Source organism: Kogia breviceps, chromosome 9 (genome assembly GCF_026419965.1).
Source record: "Kogia breviceps isolate mKogBre1 chromosome 9, mKogBre1 haplotype 1, whole genome shotgun sequence".
NCBI classification, from domain to species: Eukaryota; Metazoa; Chordata; class Mammalia; order Artiodactyla; family Physeteridae; genus Kogia; species Kogia breviceps.
The window spans coordinates 28,453,574-28,467,018 of record NC_081318.1 but is presented as its reverse complement, the minus strand read 5'-3'; the positions used below and the strand labels follow the sequence as shown (position 1 = coordinate 28,467,018).

Below are 13,445 nucleotides of genomic sequence, written 5' to 3'. Positions count from 1 at the left end.
TCAACAACTGGAGGGCAGGTATTCTGAAATCAGGGTCAGAGCTGGGAGGATGAGTAGGCCCCTCAAAAGTTAGCTGCCACATGGTGGTGACAGGTTTACTGCTCTTTACAAGAGGGTCCCTCTTCAGGTCACTTTCCACTTAGAGAGTACAGAATGTCAGGACCACTTCATCCTGCGGGTGTGGCCTCGCTTGGTCAACCGGGTTCAGCAAAGCCTCCCTGACCGCTGCCTCAGCCCCAAGATCAAGGGCTACACAGGCAGCTGGGCTGTCGTGGACTGCCATTTTGCTCTTAGACATCTTCCAACTAATAACCTGAAAAGTTTACTTATTTCCATGTCTTTTGCCATTATCCAAGGACTAAGTAGACATATTTTCTAAGATATAATTACAAAGAAATTCTTTTTTTCCACACTGTAATTTGAAGAGGTTTCCCTCAAAAGCACATGTAGTTTAAGCTCAACTTCTTTTACAGGACCAAATTTTAAAGAGAAACTTTACTGGACCTAATTTGAAAGAGAAAGAGAAAGATAGATTCCTCACAAAGCAGTAGTTGAATTTATATTCGGAGTAGCTTTTAGTTTTGTAAAACTTCCATTCACGTCAGATAAATGCAAATAAGTGTCATATAAATCTAGCCACTCACATTTTTCTTCGGAGTACTGTTTATCATTCCATTTACTGTTAAAATTCTCCTTCACTTAACCTTGCCTCTATGCCTCCTCCCCCCTACTACCTCCCCCGCCCATACATAAAAAAACCATGACCAATTTATTTTGATAAGAGTTTTTCCTGCACAGTGGTGCTTTTTAGAGCATTAGCAAATTAGTAAAGTAGCTTTAGTCATTTTGTATACCATAAACCTTAATCCACGTTTAAATAAAACACAAATTGGGTTCTTGTAGCCCCTCCTCCTGCTTAAATCTTTTCAGTGTTTCTGCATAATCCACCCATTGTCTTTCCTATTGTTTATTTCCATTAAGCTATGGGTGACACATTTTATGAATGGAATGTTACTGATCCCCAGATTACATTTAGCATTTCAGGGCTCTGAGGTCCCACTGGGTACGCTCTGAATTAGCATTAGCTGCCCGTGATGTGTAAATAATTCAACACATTTACAACTAATCCCGAATCAATAAAATACAGAAAATAACTACACAGAAGCTTAATTAATCTTCACAAAACAAGTTTTAAAAGAAGGAAATCATTTTGTTCTGCCTTTCAGGATAAATATTTTGGGTTTTTACCACTTTAATAGCTCTGTAATAGCTAAGCAAAGTGAAAAACACTCAATTAGCAAATAAAATTCAACCAAGTTTAATACCTAATCTGAATAAATCAAAGTTAGGCTGATTTTCACTTTAGCCAATTAATTACACAGATAAATGAGCCTGCATAGACCTGTCCAATGATAAACTGGTTTTCTTTGAATTTTAAATTAAAATTTTAAATACAGTATCTGTTTTTATCAAAGTTATAGATGCACATAGCCTGAAACTTTTCCTAAGGGGATTTTTATGAAAAACATAAATCCTTTATGTCAGTTCCACCCCCATTTCCCAAGTAATTTCTCGAGAAAAAAATGTTTTTAACTTTTAGCTGATTCTTTTGGTATTTAAATGTCATATCTCTAACCTACATGATAATATTTCAAATTCTTGATTTTCCAGTTTTGGATATTATCCTACTTCCCACTATGGAAGAGAAGTTCTTAGCTTTTAAAAAAAAATAGATTTAGAGATGTAAGTGGCATACAATGAACTACACATATTTAAAGTATACATTTTGATAAATTTTGACATACGTATACACCTGTGAAACCATCACTACAATCAAGGCAATATACATATTCAAGCCCCTCAAATGATTCCTCCTGACTTGGGCCCAGGCAACTACTGATTTACTGTCATTTAGATTAGTTTGTATTTTCTATAATTTAATATAAGAGGAATCATACAGCATTGTACTTTTTTGGGTCTGATTTCTCTCAGCGTAGCTGTTTTTTTTGTTTTTTGTTTGTTTTTTTTGTTTGTTTTTGTTTTTAGCGGTACGCGGGCCTCTCACTGTTGTGGCCTCTCCCGTTGCGGAGCACAGGCTCCGGACACGCAGGCTCAGCGGCCATGGCTCACGGGCCCAGCCGCACCGCGGCATGTGGGATCTTCCCGGACCGGGGCACGAACACGCGTCCCCTGCCACGGCAGGAGGACTCTCAACCACTGCGCCACCAGGGAAGCCCAGCATAGCTGTTTTGATATTCTTTCATGCTATTGCAATGTATCAACAATTCATTCCTTTACATTTCTCAGAAGTATTCTAATACATTTTTTTAATCCATTCCTTGTTGATGGTCATCTGACTTGTCTTCATATTTGGGCTATTATGAATAATGCTGGTATAAATATTCATATTAAAGTCTTTGTGTGGATGTATGCTTCCATTTCTCTTGGGGAAATACCTAAGAGTGGAATAGTTGGGTCATACGTAATTTTTAAAAACTGCAAACTATTTTACAAAATGAGTTGTACCATTTTATATTCCTAACAATCACTGTGCCTTTAGTTTATGTTTCCCTAAAGAGTAATGATGTTGAGCATCTTTTCATATGCCTTTTCACCATCTTATATATCTTTAGCGAAATATCTGTCAAAACAACTTTTTATTGGGCTGTTTTATTTCTTATTGTTTTAAGAGTTATTTATAGGGAGTTCCCTGGTGGCCTACTGGTTAGGATTCTGGGCTTTAACTGCTGCGGCCCAGGTTCAATCCCTAGTCGGGGACCTGAGATCCTGCAAGTTATGCAGTGTGGCCAAAAAATAAATAAATAAATTTATATATTCTAGATAGAAATCTTTTGTGGGATATGTACTGTGAAAATATTTTCTCCCATTCTGAGATTCCCTTATAATGTCTTTGGGAAGATCAAAAAGTTCTTAATGTTGATGAAGTTGGAAGTAATATTTTTCCATTTATGAATCACGATTTTGGTGTTTTATTTAAGCATCTGTGCTTAGTCCAAGGACACAGAGATTTTCTGTTTTCTATGTCTATCCATCTTGAGTTAAATTTTGGATCAGGTGTGAGGTATGGATCCAGGTTTTTATTTTACATTTGGATATCCAATAGTTCCAGCACCACTTGTTGAATAAAGTATACTTTGCAAATTACCTGTACATTTGTTGAAAATCAATTGACCAGATGTATGTGTGTCTATTACTGGACTCTCTGTACTACACTACCTTGATTATTGATTTTTGAGTAGATAGTCTTGCCTTGTCTTTGACTGTAGGTGGAAAACATTCAGCCTTTCCAACTTTTTTACTATTAAGTATGATGTTAGTTGTAGATTTTCCATGATGCCCTTAACAGGTTAAACTATGACATGTGGTAATAATTATTTTGATACTATCATTTACTAATTCTATCTTCCCTGTCATTTTCACTTTTGCTTGTTTTTATTCTCTTCATTGGTCGTATTTTACTACTCCTTTGTATGCCTAGAAATTTTTGACTGGATGCTAGACATTGTTATTTTACCTTCTTGGAGGCTGAACACTTTTGTATTTCTTTAAATATTCTTGAATTTTGTTCTGGAATGCAGTTAAATTACTTGAAAATAGTTTGATTCATATAAATCTTGGTTTTAAGCCTCATTAGGAGAGACCATGACAGTGTTTATTCTAGGGCTAATTTTTTTCCACTACTGAGGCAAAACCTTCTATATTCTACCTGATGCTCATGAATTAGGTTTCCACTCTAGATATTGAAAACTGGAATTACTCTTAGCCCTGTGTAAAGAAACCCCTGTAATTCTTTCACATAGTTCTTTGCCCAACTTTGAATAGTTTCCTCACATCCATGCACAGATCAATACTTAGTTGAAGACTCCAGGAGGACCCTCAGCAAATATTACTTGTAGGTCTCTTTGCTCTCTCCTTTAGAACTTTGAGTTGAAAACTCTGGCTGCCTTACCCTCCATGGACTCTCAGCTCTGTCTCCTCAATTCAGGGTGTCCACAGGGATCCACCTAGATTCCTCCTCCCTGGACCATGATCTAGAAACATTGTGCTGTCAGTAAGCTGGGGCAATTAAAGGGCTTATCCACTGTTTTCCATCTCTCAAGAAGTACTGTTATTGTCTTATGTTTAATATCTTGAAAAGCATTTTTTTCCTACATATTTTGTCTTTAAAAAATTGTTTGAGGTGGGAGGGTAAATATCATTCCATTACTCCATCTTTGACATAAGTTGCTTTTTTTTTTAAGACCACTTTCCACCACCCTAGACATAATTTCTGTTCCTCCTACCCTTAATGCAGTTACATCACTTTTGTGTGTTAGACCAAAATTCAGTATCTACATTAATTACATAAATGTCCTAAATAACTGAAATGTATCTAATATGATTACTTTCTAGTGTCACTATTTTGTTACTACTTTGCTATATTTGTCTTTGTTTTAATTTCTTTTTATTATCTACTTAATCTAATACAATTCCAAGCTCTAACACAACTAATACAATTCCAAACTCTATTCCAAGTGGGTGAAACTTCTCTCAATATGTTAAAATATCTCAGTGTTTTGTCAATTTGATCTACTTGAAGAATTTTCTGACCTGCTCTGGTCAGAACTATTTCCTCTCTAGGCTCAATTGCCACTTTGGGGTCTCTATTAGCTACCACTACGAAGATTCCCTCCTCTCTCATGTTGATTTCCTGTTGCAGGGATCTTAACTCTCCCTCTTTGTTTTCCCCTTTGTCTTGGTAAATTGCATTCCCCAGAAAGGGAATATGGGAAGCACATCTTTTGATGTCCAGTATGCCTGAAAATATCATTATTCTACCATTACCCTTAATGGAGACGTTTACTAGTGTAGAATTCTAGGTTGGAAATAATCTTTCCTCAAAATTGTGAAGCCACTGATGCATTGTTTTCTGGATATCAGTACTGCTCCTCACATCAAAATGAAAGCTGCAGAAGAAAAGGATCTTTTTAAAAATTTTGTTCACTTCCCGACACATAGTAGGCATTCAGTAAATTACTGTAGAATAAATCAATGTTGAGAAGTCATTCTGATTCTTGATTCTTTGTATTTCAGCATTCTCCCTTTTATCTCCAAGATTGTGAAAATTCATAAAAATGCACTCTAATGAGTATCTGTTTTAATCCATTGTGCCTGGTACTCAATGGGCTCTCTTAATCTGAACACTTATGTCTTTTAATTCTGGAAAACTGTTTTGAATAACTTTATTGATAATTTCCTATCTTCAACCTTAACTGTTTCTGGAATTCCTACTATTTATGATGATGAAACTCCTAAGCAGATCCTTCATTTTTCCTATCTTTGTACAGTTGCCCCTTAGTATCTGTGGGGAATTGGTTCCAGGACCCCCATGGATCCTAAAATCCACCGATACTCAAGTCCCTTATATAAAATGGGGTAGTACAGTTGGTCCTGTATATCTGCAGATTCAACCAATCCACAATGATCTGGCCAGGGATGTGAAACCCAAGGATAAGAAAGGCCAACTGAACTCCGATTTTCCTATCCCTCCCACCCTCCACCCTGTACTTTCTGGAAGGTTTCATTAACTTAATCTCTCAATAGTGTGTACGTATTTGTGTCATTTGCATCAATTTCTAAGAGTTCTAATTTTTTTTCCCTAAGATTTTTTCTTTTTCTTTTTTTAAGCAACATCTAGTTTTTGTTTTATGGATGCTCTATTTTCTCAAATTTCCAAGCATATTAATAATAGATTCCCACCACCCCCTCCACCATTTCCTTCTTCCCACATAATCTTTCTTTTTTCCCCAAGTTCCTTTTTTGTATTACGTGTTTGGGCTCTGTCTACCACAGTAAATACTTTCCTCAACTATCTGATGCCTTACCTTTGGCTATCAGATTATTTTCAAAATTGCGTTATTAAAAAACTGAACAGGGCTTCCCTGGTGGCGCAGTGGTTGAGAATCCGCCTGCCGATTCAGGGGACACGGGTTCGTGCCCCGGTCTGGGAAGATCCCACATGCTGTGGAGCAACTGGGCCCGTGAGCCATGGCCGCTGAGCCTGCGTGTCCGGAGCCTGTGCTCCGCAACGGGAGAGGCCACAACAGTGAGGCACGCATACCACAAAAAAAAAAAAAAAAAAAAAAAAAAAAACTGAACAGAAGCTATATGCACCTAGGTGGGTACGTGCAGACTGTGGTCTTTGCTGAAGGGCAAGAGAGCTGGGCTGTTTCGTTGGGAGTTTTTCTTTTCCACAGCTTTAGGTATTTTCTCTTGGGTAAACCTGCCTGCCTGCCTGCCAGCATTTTGGGTGTCAAGTGTGTGAGCTGGGAGGAGAAGGCTGTGATTCTCAGATTTCAGAATAACCATTTATCTAATCCCCATGTTTCTGTGTAATCCTGAACTCCAACTGTGCCTGACGTTTCCTTCCCTCCTCTACCTCAGCCCAGGTACCCTCTAATTTTACCCTTTCCAGGGAATAAACCAGCAGTGCTCTTCCAGGGAAGGGGAGGGGCAGCGGCCTGGCTGATGAGGTGGAAAGGAGATCTGGGGATCTAAGTGTGTCTTAAGCAGATTTACAACAAATCATCCTTTACTCTTAATTTCCAGGAGGGCTTACAACTGGCAATTCCAAACGTTCTGGTGATTGTATGACATAAATCAGATTGCTTCTCTGTATTCCCCACTGCCTGTTTATGATCCAGTTTTTCCTGGGTGGCTAAATTAGATACCATCCATCCATCTAACTTCCACATTTTTAACTTATATTTTCCATTTTTTTCCCTCTTACTCTTGCTGTCCTTGTGGGTTTATGTCTTCTGAAAAATACTGTTCTGTTGTTTTGGTTCGGTTCTGTGAAGAAACTGAGACAGACATGCATTTAATCTGCTGTCTTTAACCAGAAGTTCCTCATTTATGTTTAATTTAGTTTGCCTTATTATTTTACCTGTATCTTTGAAATCCATTTCTGAAATGCAGCTGGGCCTGAATAAATAAATTCCTATACAAGAGTTATTAATAGTACTCTGGTTACTTATTTAGTGTGAGTTGATAAGTAATTTATGTTCTTTCTAAATTTTAATGTAAGTGGCTACGGAAGATCATTTGGTAGAATCCTTAGGAAGATCTTCATGGACAATTTAAACATTTTTCTAAATTTGCCTATACGGATACCTAAAATTTCCTCTGTTTTATTTTAATCCCGTTTCCTCTTATCCAGTTTTCTATGGACTCAGGAAAAATAAAACTGGTAAAATTTATACAAACTCTACAAATATCAAAAGGGAATATAAAAGTTAGCCTAAAATGTCTAGACCAGTTTAGTTTAGTTCTTTATAGTACATCAAAGAAATAAAAACGAAAAAGAATTCTAGCGTACATCTTTACAGACATAATTAAGAGAAATAGAGAAACAAAAGTGTAAGAGAGAGAATACTAATACAATAAATGATGTGGACAATGTAGTACGTGGGCTTCCTCTGGCTCCTGGCTTTGGTTCAGGACTGGGCCTATCACCTATCTAGGGCAAATGAGATATGAGGGCTGGTTTGCTAGGATCTTCTAAGAAAAGCTTTCATCTTAAGAGAGAATCACAGAAAGAGACAGCCTCTATTACCTTCCCTTTCAACTCTGGCATGTATGGATGTGAGGCCAAGGAATTCTGTGGTCTTGTTACCCATCTGGGGATAAAGCCACCCCATGAAGGAGAAGAGCCGTGTGAGAATTACAAAGAAATGGAGCTACGGCTACTAAATTCAGCCTGTCTTAAAGTCCACCCCATCTGAGACCTGCATGTAAGTGAACATATCCATTTATTTGTTTAAACCAGTTTGAGGTAGGATTTGTTACTTGCACATGAAAGCACTACTACAAATAACCATAGAGACTTATAGTTACTGATGTATATAGTCAACTGAATGATCGGCTCTGTCTCAATAATGTCAAAAACAGGAAAATCATATACTGACTTTCATTAAATGACAAACACAATAAATATAAGGGTCTCTACACAACCTAAAAGACAATACTCTTAACAGCAAATGCAGAAACAATCCTCTGCAGATGTGTTTCCTAATATGAATTGATTGGCCTTTGGGGAAGGACAGTTCTCCAATGTGAGACTGTTCCATGCATAGCATTTCTGAATCCAGCACTAAATGACTGCCCCTATGCCCAGTTATCATGACAGAGAAAATCCTCCCTCATTCACTTACCTTTAGGTGGTGGTACCAGCCCCAGATGAAAACACCAATGCAGAGAAACAGATGGATAGTATAGCCTATGATAATTTTTTCCTTCAGTATCATTTTAAAATCAGAGTCTAAGTTTTTCATATTACAAATAAGGAAACTGAGGCCCAGAGCAGCCATACTCTATTCAAATGGTTAAACAACAGTGTTTTCAAACTGTTGAGGGGGAATATTAACTGAATTTGTTTTGCAGTAAGTTCACACAAAATGACATACCTGCAACATGACAGATATGCTATAAGATGCAATACACTGACATGGCAACATTTAATAGGATCTAATGATGAGACTGATAGAAAACGGTATATTTCTGTTTTTAACCATTAGGTTCTACTAAGCTAACTGTAATCAGGGGAAAACAATATTATCAAGATATTTATCCTTCAGCCTGCAAATGCTTCTTAGTATCAATACTTAATTTTTTTGGCAAAGAAACTGTGCTAGACGCACTGTGGTCCTTGTTCTCACAGAATGTAAATAAAAGGATAACCAAGGACTGTATGATAGGTGACCAGGGCACAGTACACATGTTGATGAATGCTAAGAAGACTTCAGCTTTTCCACTCTCTGCTGGAATAAATGAAAAAGTCTCCCCTGTGAAGGTGGGGCTTGAGAGTCTCCTTGCCTGGCTATGCAGTGAGAGGGAGGAAAAGCCCCCAGAGCTGGGGGAAGAGGCTATGCAAGGCTGAGAACTGCACCGGGCTAGCAAGAGGGCCAGTGGAAAGGATATTGCAAAGGGTGGGGCCTACTGAATGAGTAGTGCAAACTGAAGGCAGGCTGAGAAGCAGAAAGCAGACCTAGGAATGCGGGTCATACCTTGCAGGCAATGGAGGAGAAGCTACTGATTGCGCTTGAGCAGTAGCATAAAGGCATAATAAACATTTGTAGGGGATCAGGGGGTTGAGTGGATTAAAGAAACAAACACTTGTACTAATGGAGTATATACCTGAAATGGCTTATCTGATTCTCTAAAAGGAAAGACAGTCTTTCCTTTATCTCCTCAAACTTCTCTTTTTCTTCCATTGAAATAGTTCCGATTCCATCAGGCCTGGAAAAAAAAAAAGTCAGTAATTTATTGTGATAGAACATTTACCTTTTTAAAAAAGTATTTATTTATTTATTATTTATTTTGGCTGCACTGGGAGAGTGGAGTCTTACCCACTGGACCAACAGGGAAGTCCCTTGAACATTTACTTTTATATATTTTATATCTTTCTATTTCCCTGAAAAATCCAAATAATTAAGGAAAATGCATATTGGTTCACAGTATACATACTACTTGTGTCTACACTGGAAATTTATTGGAGATATTTATAGCCATTTGCTTCATATTTCGACCTGGAATGAATGGAACAGAATTATTCTCTTTTAGACAGCCTTCAAGGTAAAGGATTACAATAAATATTTTTCAGATCTACAGAAAACAATGACTAGTCCTTGAGAATGGCAGTGAAAAGTGTTTTATAGCGATACAAAACATTTGACCAATTAAATATCCTGAATGGAATTATTATAAAAATTATACTGAACGTAAGCTAAAATGTCTTAACTCCTTCTCTTCCAAATAAAAATTAAGCTAATGTGAAACTGGAGATTTAATTTTAATTGTTGTAAGGAACAGACATTTTGGATTCATGCAGTGGTTTACTGCTCTGTTTTTCTGTTTAAATATAAATGAAACATGAATACTTGAATAAAAACATACAGAGAAGAAAGACCACCTATGTTTCAAGATTTTTGTGCTTAACCAAATATGCCTATGAAATAAAGTATCAACTTTATAGATAAAGTAGTACCTTTAAAAGTAGTAACAGGGACTTCCCTGGTGGTGCAGTGGTTAAGAATCCTCCTGCCAATGCAGGGGACACGGGTTCGATCCCTGGTCTGGGATGATCCCAGACGCCACAGAGCAACTAAGCCCGTGCACCACAACTACTGAGCCTGCACTTAAGAGCCTGCAAGCCGCAACTACTGAAGCCCATGTGCTCTAGGGCCCACGAGCCGCAACTACTGAGCCCGTGTGTTGCAATTACTGAAGCCTGTGTGCCTGGAGCCCGTGCTTCGCAACAAGAGAAGCCACGGCAACGAGAAGCCCGCGCATTGAGACGAAGAGGAGCCTCTGCTCGCCACAACTAGAGAAAGTCCGTGTGCAGCAACAAAGAACCAATGCAACCAAAAAAAAAAAAAAAGTAGCAACAAAGACTGAACAGAAGTCTTCTTTCACTAAGATTAGGATTGAAAACATAAAATATATCTAATAGGGATTCAGAATTTATTCTCTATCAATTTAAGTATCTGGTAGTACAGCAGTCATCTAAAATTTTGAATATATGAATTTCACTGTTAAAACAGAGAAAAAGATACTTTAACTTCACATTTACTTTAAATATTTATATATTTCAACAAAATGAATCTTTTGCATTTTGTAACACCAATCATATCTTCTCAAATTAACTTATTTTTCTAAAGATTGTTTTAGTTTCCAAAGATTTATCATTTGAACTTACTAATTTTTAATGTTTATGTATAAAATAGATTCAAGTGAGGATTATGAAAAAAATGGGTATTTAAAATAACCTTCCCAACAAGATTTTTATTTGCTCTTCCCACTGTTTTTTACCTAGACATCTATACGTGTGTGTGTGTGTGTGTGTGTGTGTGTGTGTGTGTGTGTGTGCATTTTTGATGCTTGTAAACTAGTCAGGATAAAAGCAATTAATTCTAAAGTTATACCTGAATCATACTGGCTTAAAGACCTTTTATTCATATCAAAGCATCATTTTTCCCAGAAAAAAAAAGCATCATTTAAATCTGAGAATTTTTTTCTAAAACAAAGTAAATAATTTATTTCAGAAACTTGAATCCTGCTTGAATTTATGCTTTGAAAATATTACTTACAATTACATTTCATTCTGATCCATCAAAATTCAGTTTGAATGTTAACTGCAGAAAAACTAAGGGCAAAATATTTGGTTGTTCAAAATTTTTAGGAAGGAAAAAAGAAAGTCTGATTTTAAATTCTAGAGCAATGAACTATCAACTAACCCCAATGTTTTAGAATAATTTAACAATGGATTTTTTTTCACATATCACTTCAAGTCCTACCAAGCAAATAATAGCACAAAACCCAGACTGTAACCTAAGCATAACTATTGCCAATGATCACAAAAGTTGAATTGGATAGTTCTATCTAAATCATTAATTTGGGAATTTGGGCAGACAAAAACTATAACTACATTATGCTATTACAAAGACAGCAAAACATCCCATACCATAAAGTTGCAAGTGGTCCATTCACTAAATACACCTATGCAAACTCGATGAAAAAGAGCAAAGAACTTCTCTTTATTGTTCTGATGATTGACATGGTCCTTTGGCCTTGCGCTCTGACAGATGCCACACAATTATATTTGAGTGAATTTTACTGTTTGTTTCAACTGTCAAAGGAGACTGTAATCCACAGTGACAGAGTACATTGGTGGGTCATATGAAACTTTGCTGGGGCACATCGCCTACCTGACTGAATGAGGCCAGGGGTTCAGTCGATGAAGAGCGAGAAAAGTCAGCTGGGGGGAATGTCACTCGTGTCACTTTCACCGAGATAAAGACTTATACACAGTGAAGGGCTGTCACTTCACTGAGCTTATTACTAAATTACATATACAGCTGACACGTTAAATACATTTTATATTTTGGACTTGCCCTTATTCACATATCGTTATTTTAATGTGTATAACAGACTATATTAGGTATATGAAGTGGCCTTCTATATCTAAATTATTGAGGCTAAAGGGCAACTTTGCTGCAGTCAAGCCTAAAAGTAACAGCTCCTTCTAAAATTATTCTTCCTAGTAAATGCAAATACTTCCGTGTCATCAGTATCTTGTCATGGTTGCTATTAAAACAAACACAGCAATTATCAACGTGCCTCGTACTGTTCTGTTTTATACATATAACACCATAGGATGCCCACAGCAATCCTTTCTCTAGTCCCCAAGAGAGGAGGTTGTTGAACCTCAGGGAGGTTAGGTGACTTCTGCAAGGTCACACAGCTTGTAAGGACAGAAGCCTGGACTTGAATCTAGGTCTCTTGCATTCCAAATCAGAGGCTCTCAGTGCCCATGCCTTATTGTCTTTCCTCTGTGTTTTAAGAGAAAATCAAGAATACGAAAAATCCCTAATAAAAAAATGGAAGCTATATTTGAGAAGCAACAATGGTGGAACTATTTTAAATACACTTCCTCACATCACACATTTTCTATGTTACTTGTATAAGGCAGAGAGCTTAAATACCAATACAGTTTAAAATACCTACCACTGAATCAGTGATTCAGTTAAAAAAGACCTTAACAAAGGAAATCCTAAAATCTGCTCTTTCGTGCATTATGATACAGGTACTTGCAGAATCCCTGAGAGATATTTAAACCAGTTACATTTGATGAACATTTGCCTAGTAGACTCAGGATAACAGAGATTCAAAGTATAATAGTTTTATAAGCTCAGTTTATAATAATTTGTCAGCTATATGTTCAAAAAATATTTAGAACTTGACCACTTCTGCTGCTCCCCTGGTTCCGGTCATCATCAGCTCTTCCCTGAGTATGGATGTAGCCTCTTTGGTCTCTCTCTCCTCCAGTCTTTTCTTTGTCAGAGTGTTGGCTACACGCTACTGTGAGCCATTTTCAAGTGTGAGTCATATCCCTATAGTGGTAACACTCATTGTAAAAGCCAAAGCCCACTCTGATTTCCTCTGCCCCCTCATGGCAAGTCCTCCACTCTAGCCATGCTGGTCTCCTAGCTAGTCTTCAAACATAGGAAGCATGATCTGCCTCAGGGCCTTTGCATGTGCAGCTTCCACTGCCCAGGAGCCTTTCCCTATGCACACACATGGCTTGCTCACTCACTTCCTTCTTTTTATTTATTCATTCATTCATTCATTCATTTTAACATCTTTATTAGAGTATAATTGCTTTACAATGGTGTGTTAGTTTCTGCTTTACAACAAAGTGAATCAGCTATACATATATATATATATGTTCCCATATCTTTTCCCTCTTGCGTCTCCCTCCCTCCCACCCTCCCTATGCCACCCCTCTAGGTGGTCACAAAGCACCGAGCTGATATCCCTGTGCTATGTGGCTGCTTCCCACTAGCTATCTATTTTACGTTTGGTAGTGTATATATGTACATGCCACT

General features: G+C 37.4%; 1 protein-coding gene across 7 annotated transcripts in view; it reads right to left on the bottom strand.

The window, feature by feature from the left end:
• Positions 1 to 13,445, bottom strand: part of CADPS2 (calcium dependent secretion activator 2) — a 544,229-nt gene that overhangs the window by 133,840 nt on the left and 396,944 nt on the right. For all 7 annotated transcript variants that reach the window (XM_059073595.2, XM_067042266.1, XM_059073599.2 and 4 more), the window contains exon 14: positions 9,196 to 9,297. In XM_059073595.2, the coding sequence (XP_058929578.1) occupies positions 9,196 to 9,297 (102 nt within the window). The remainder of the gene's footprint in view (positions 1 to 9,195; positions 9,298 to 13,445) is intronic.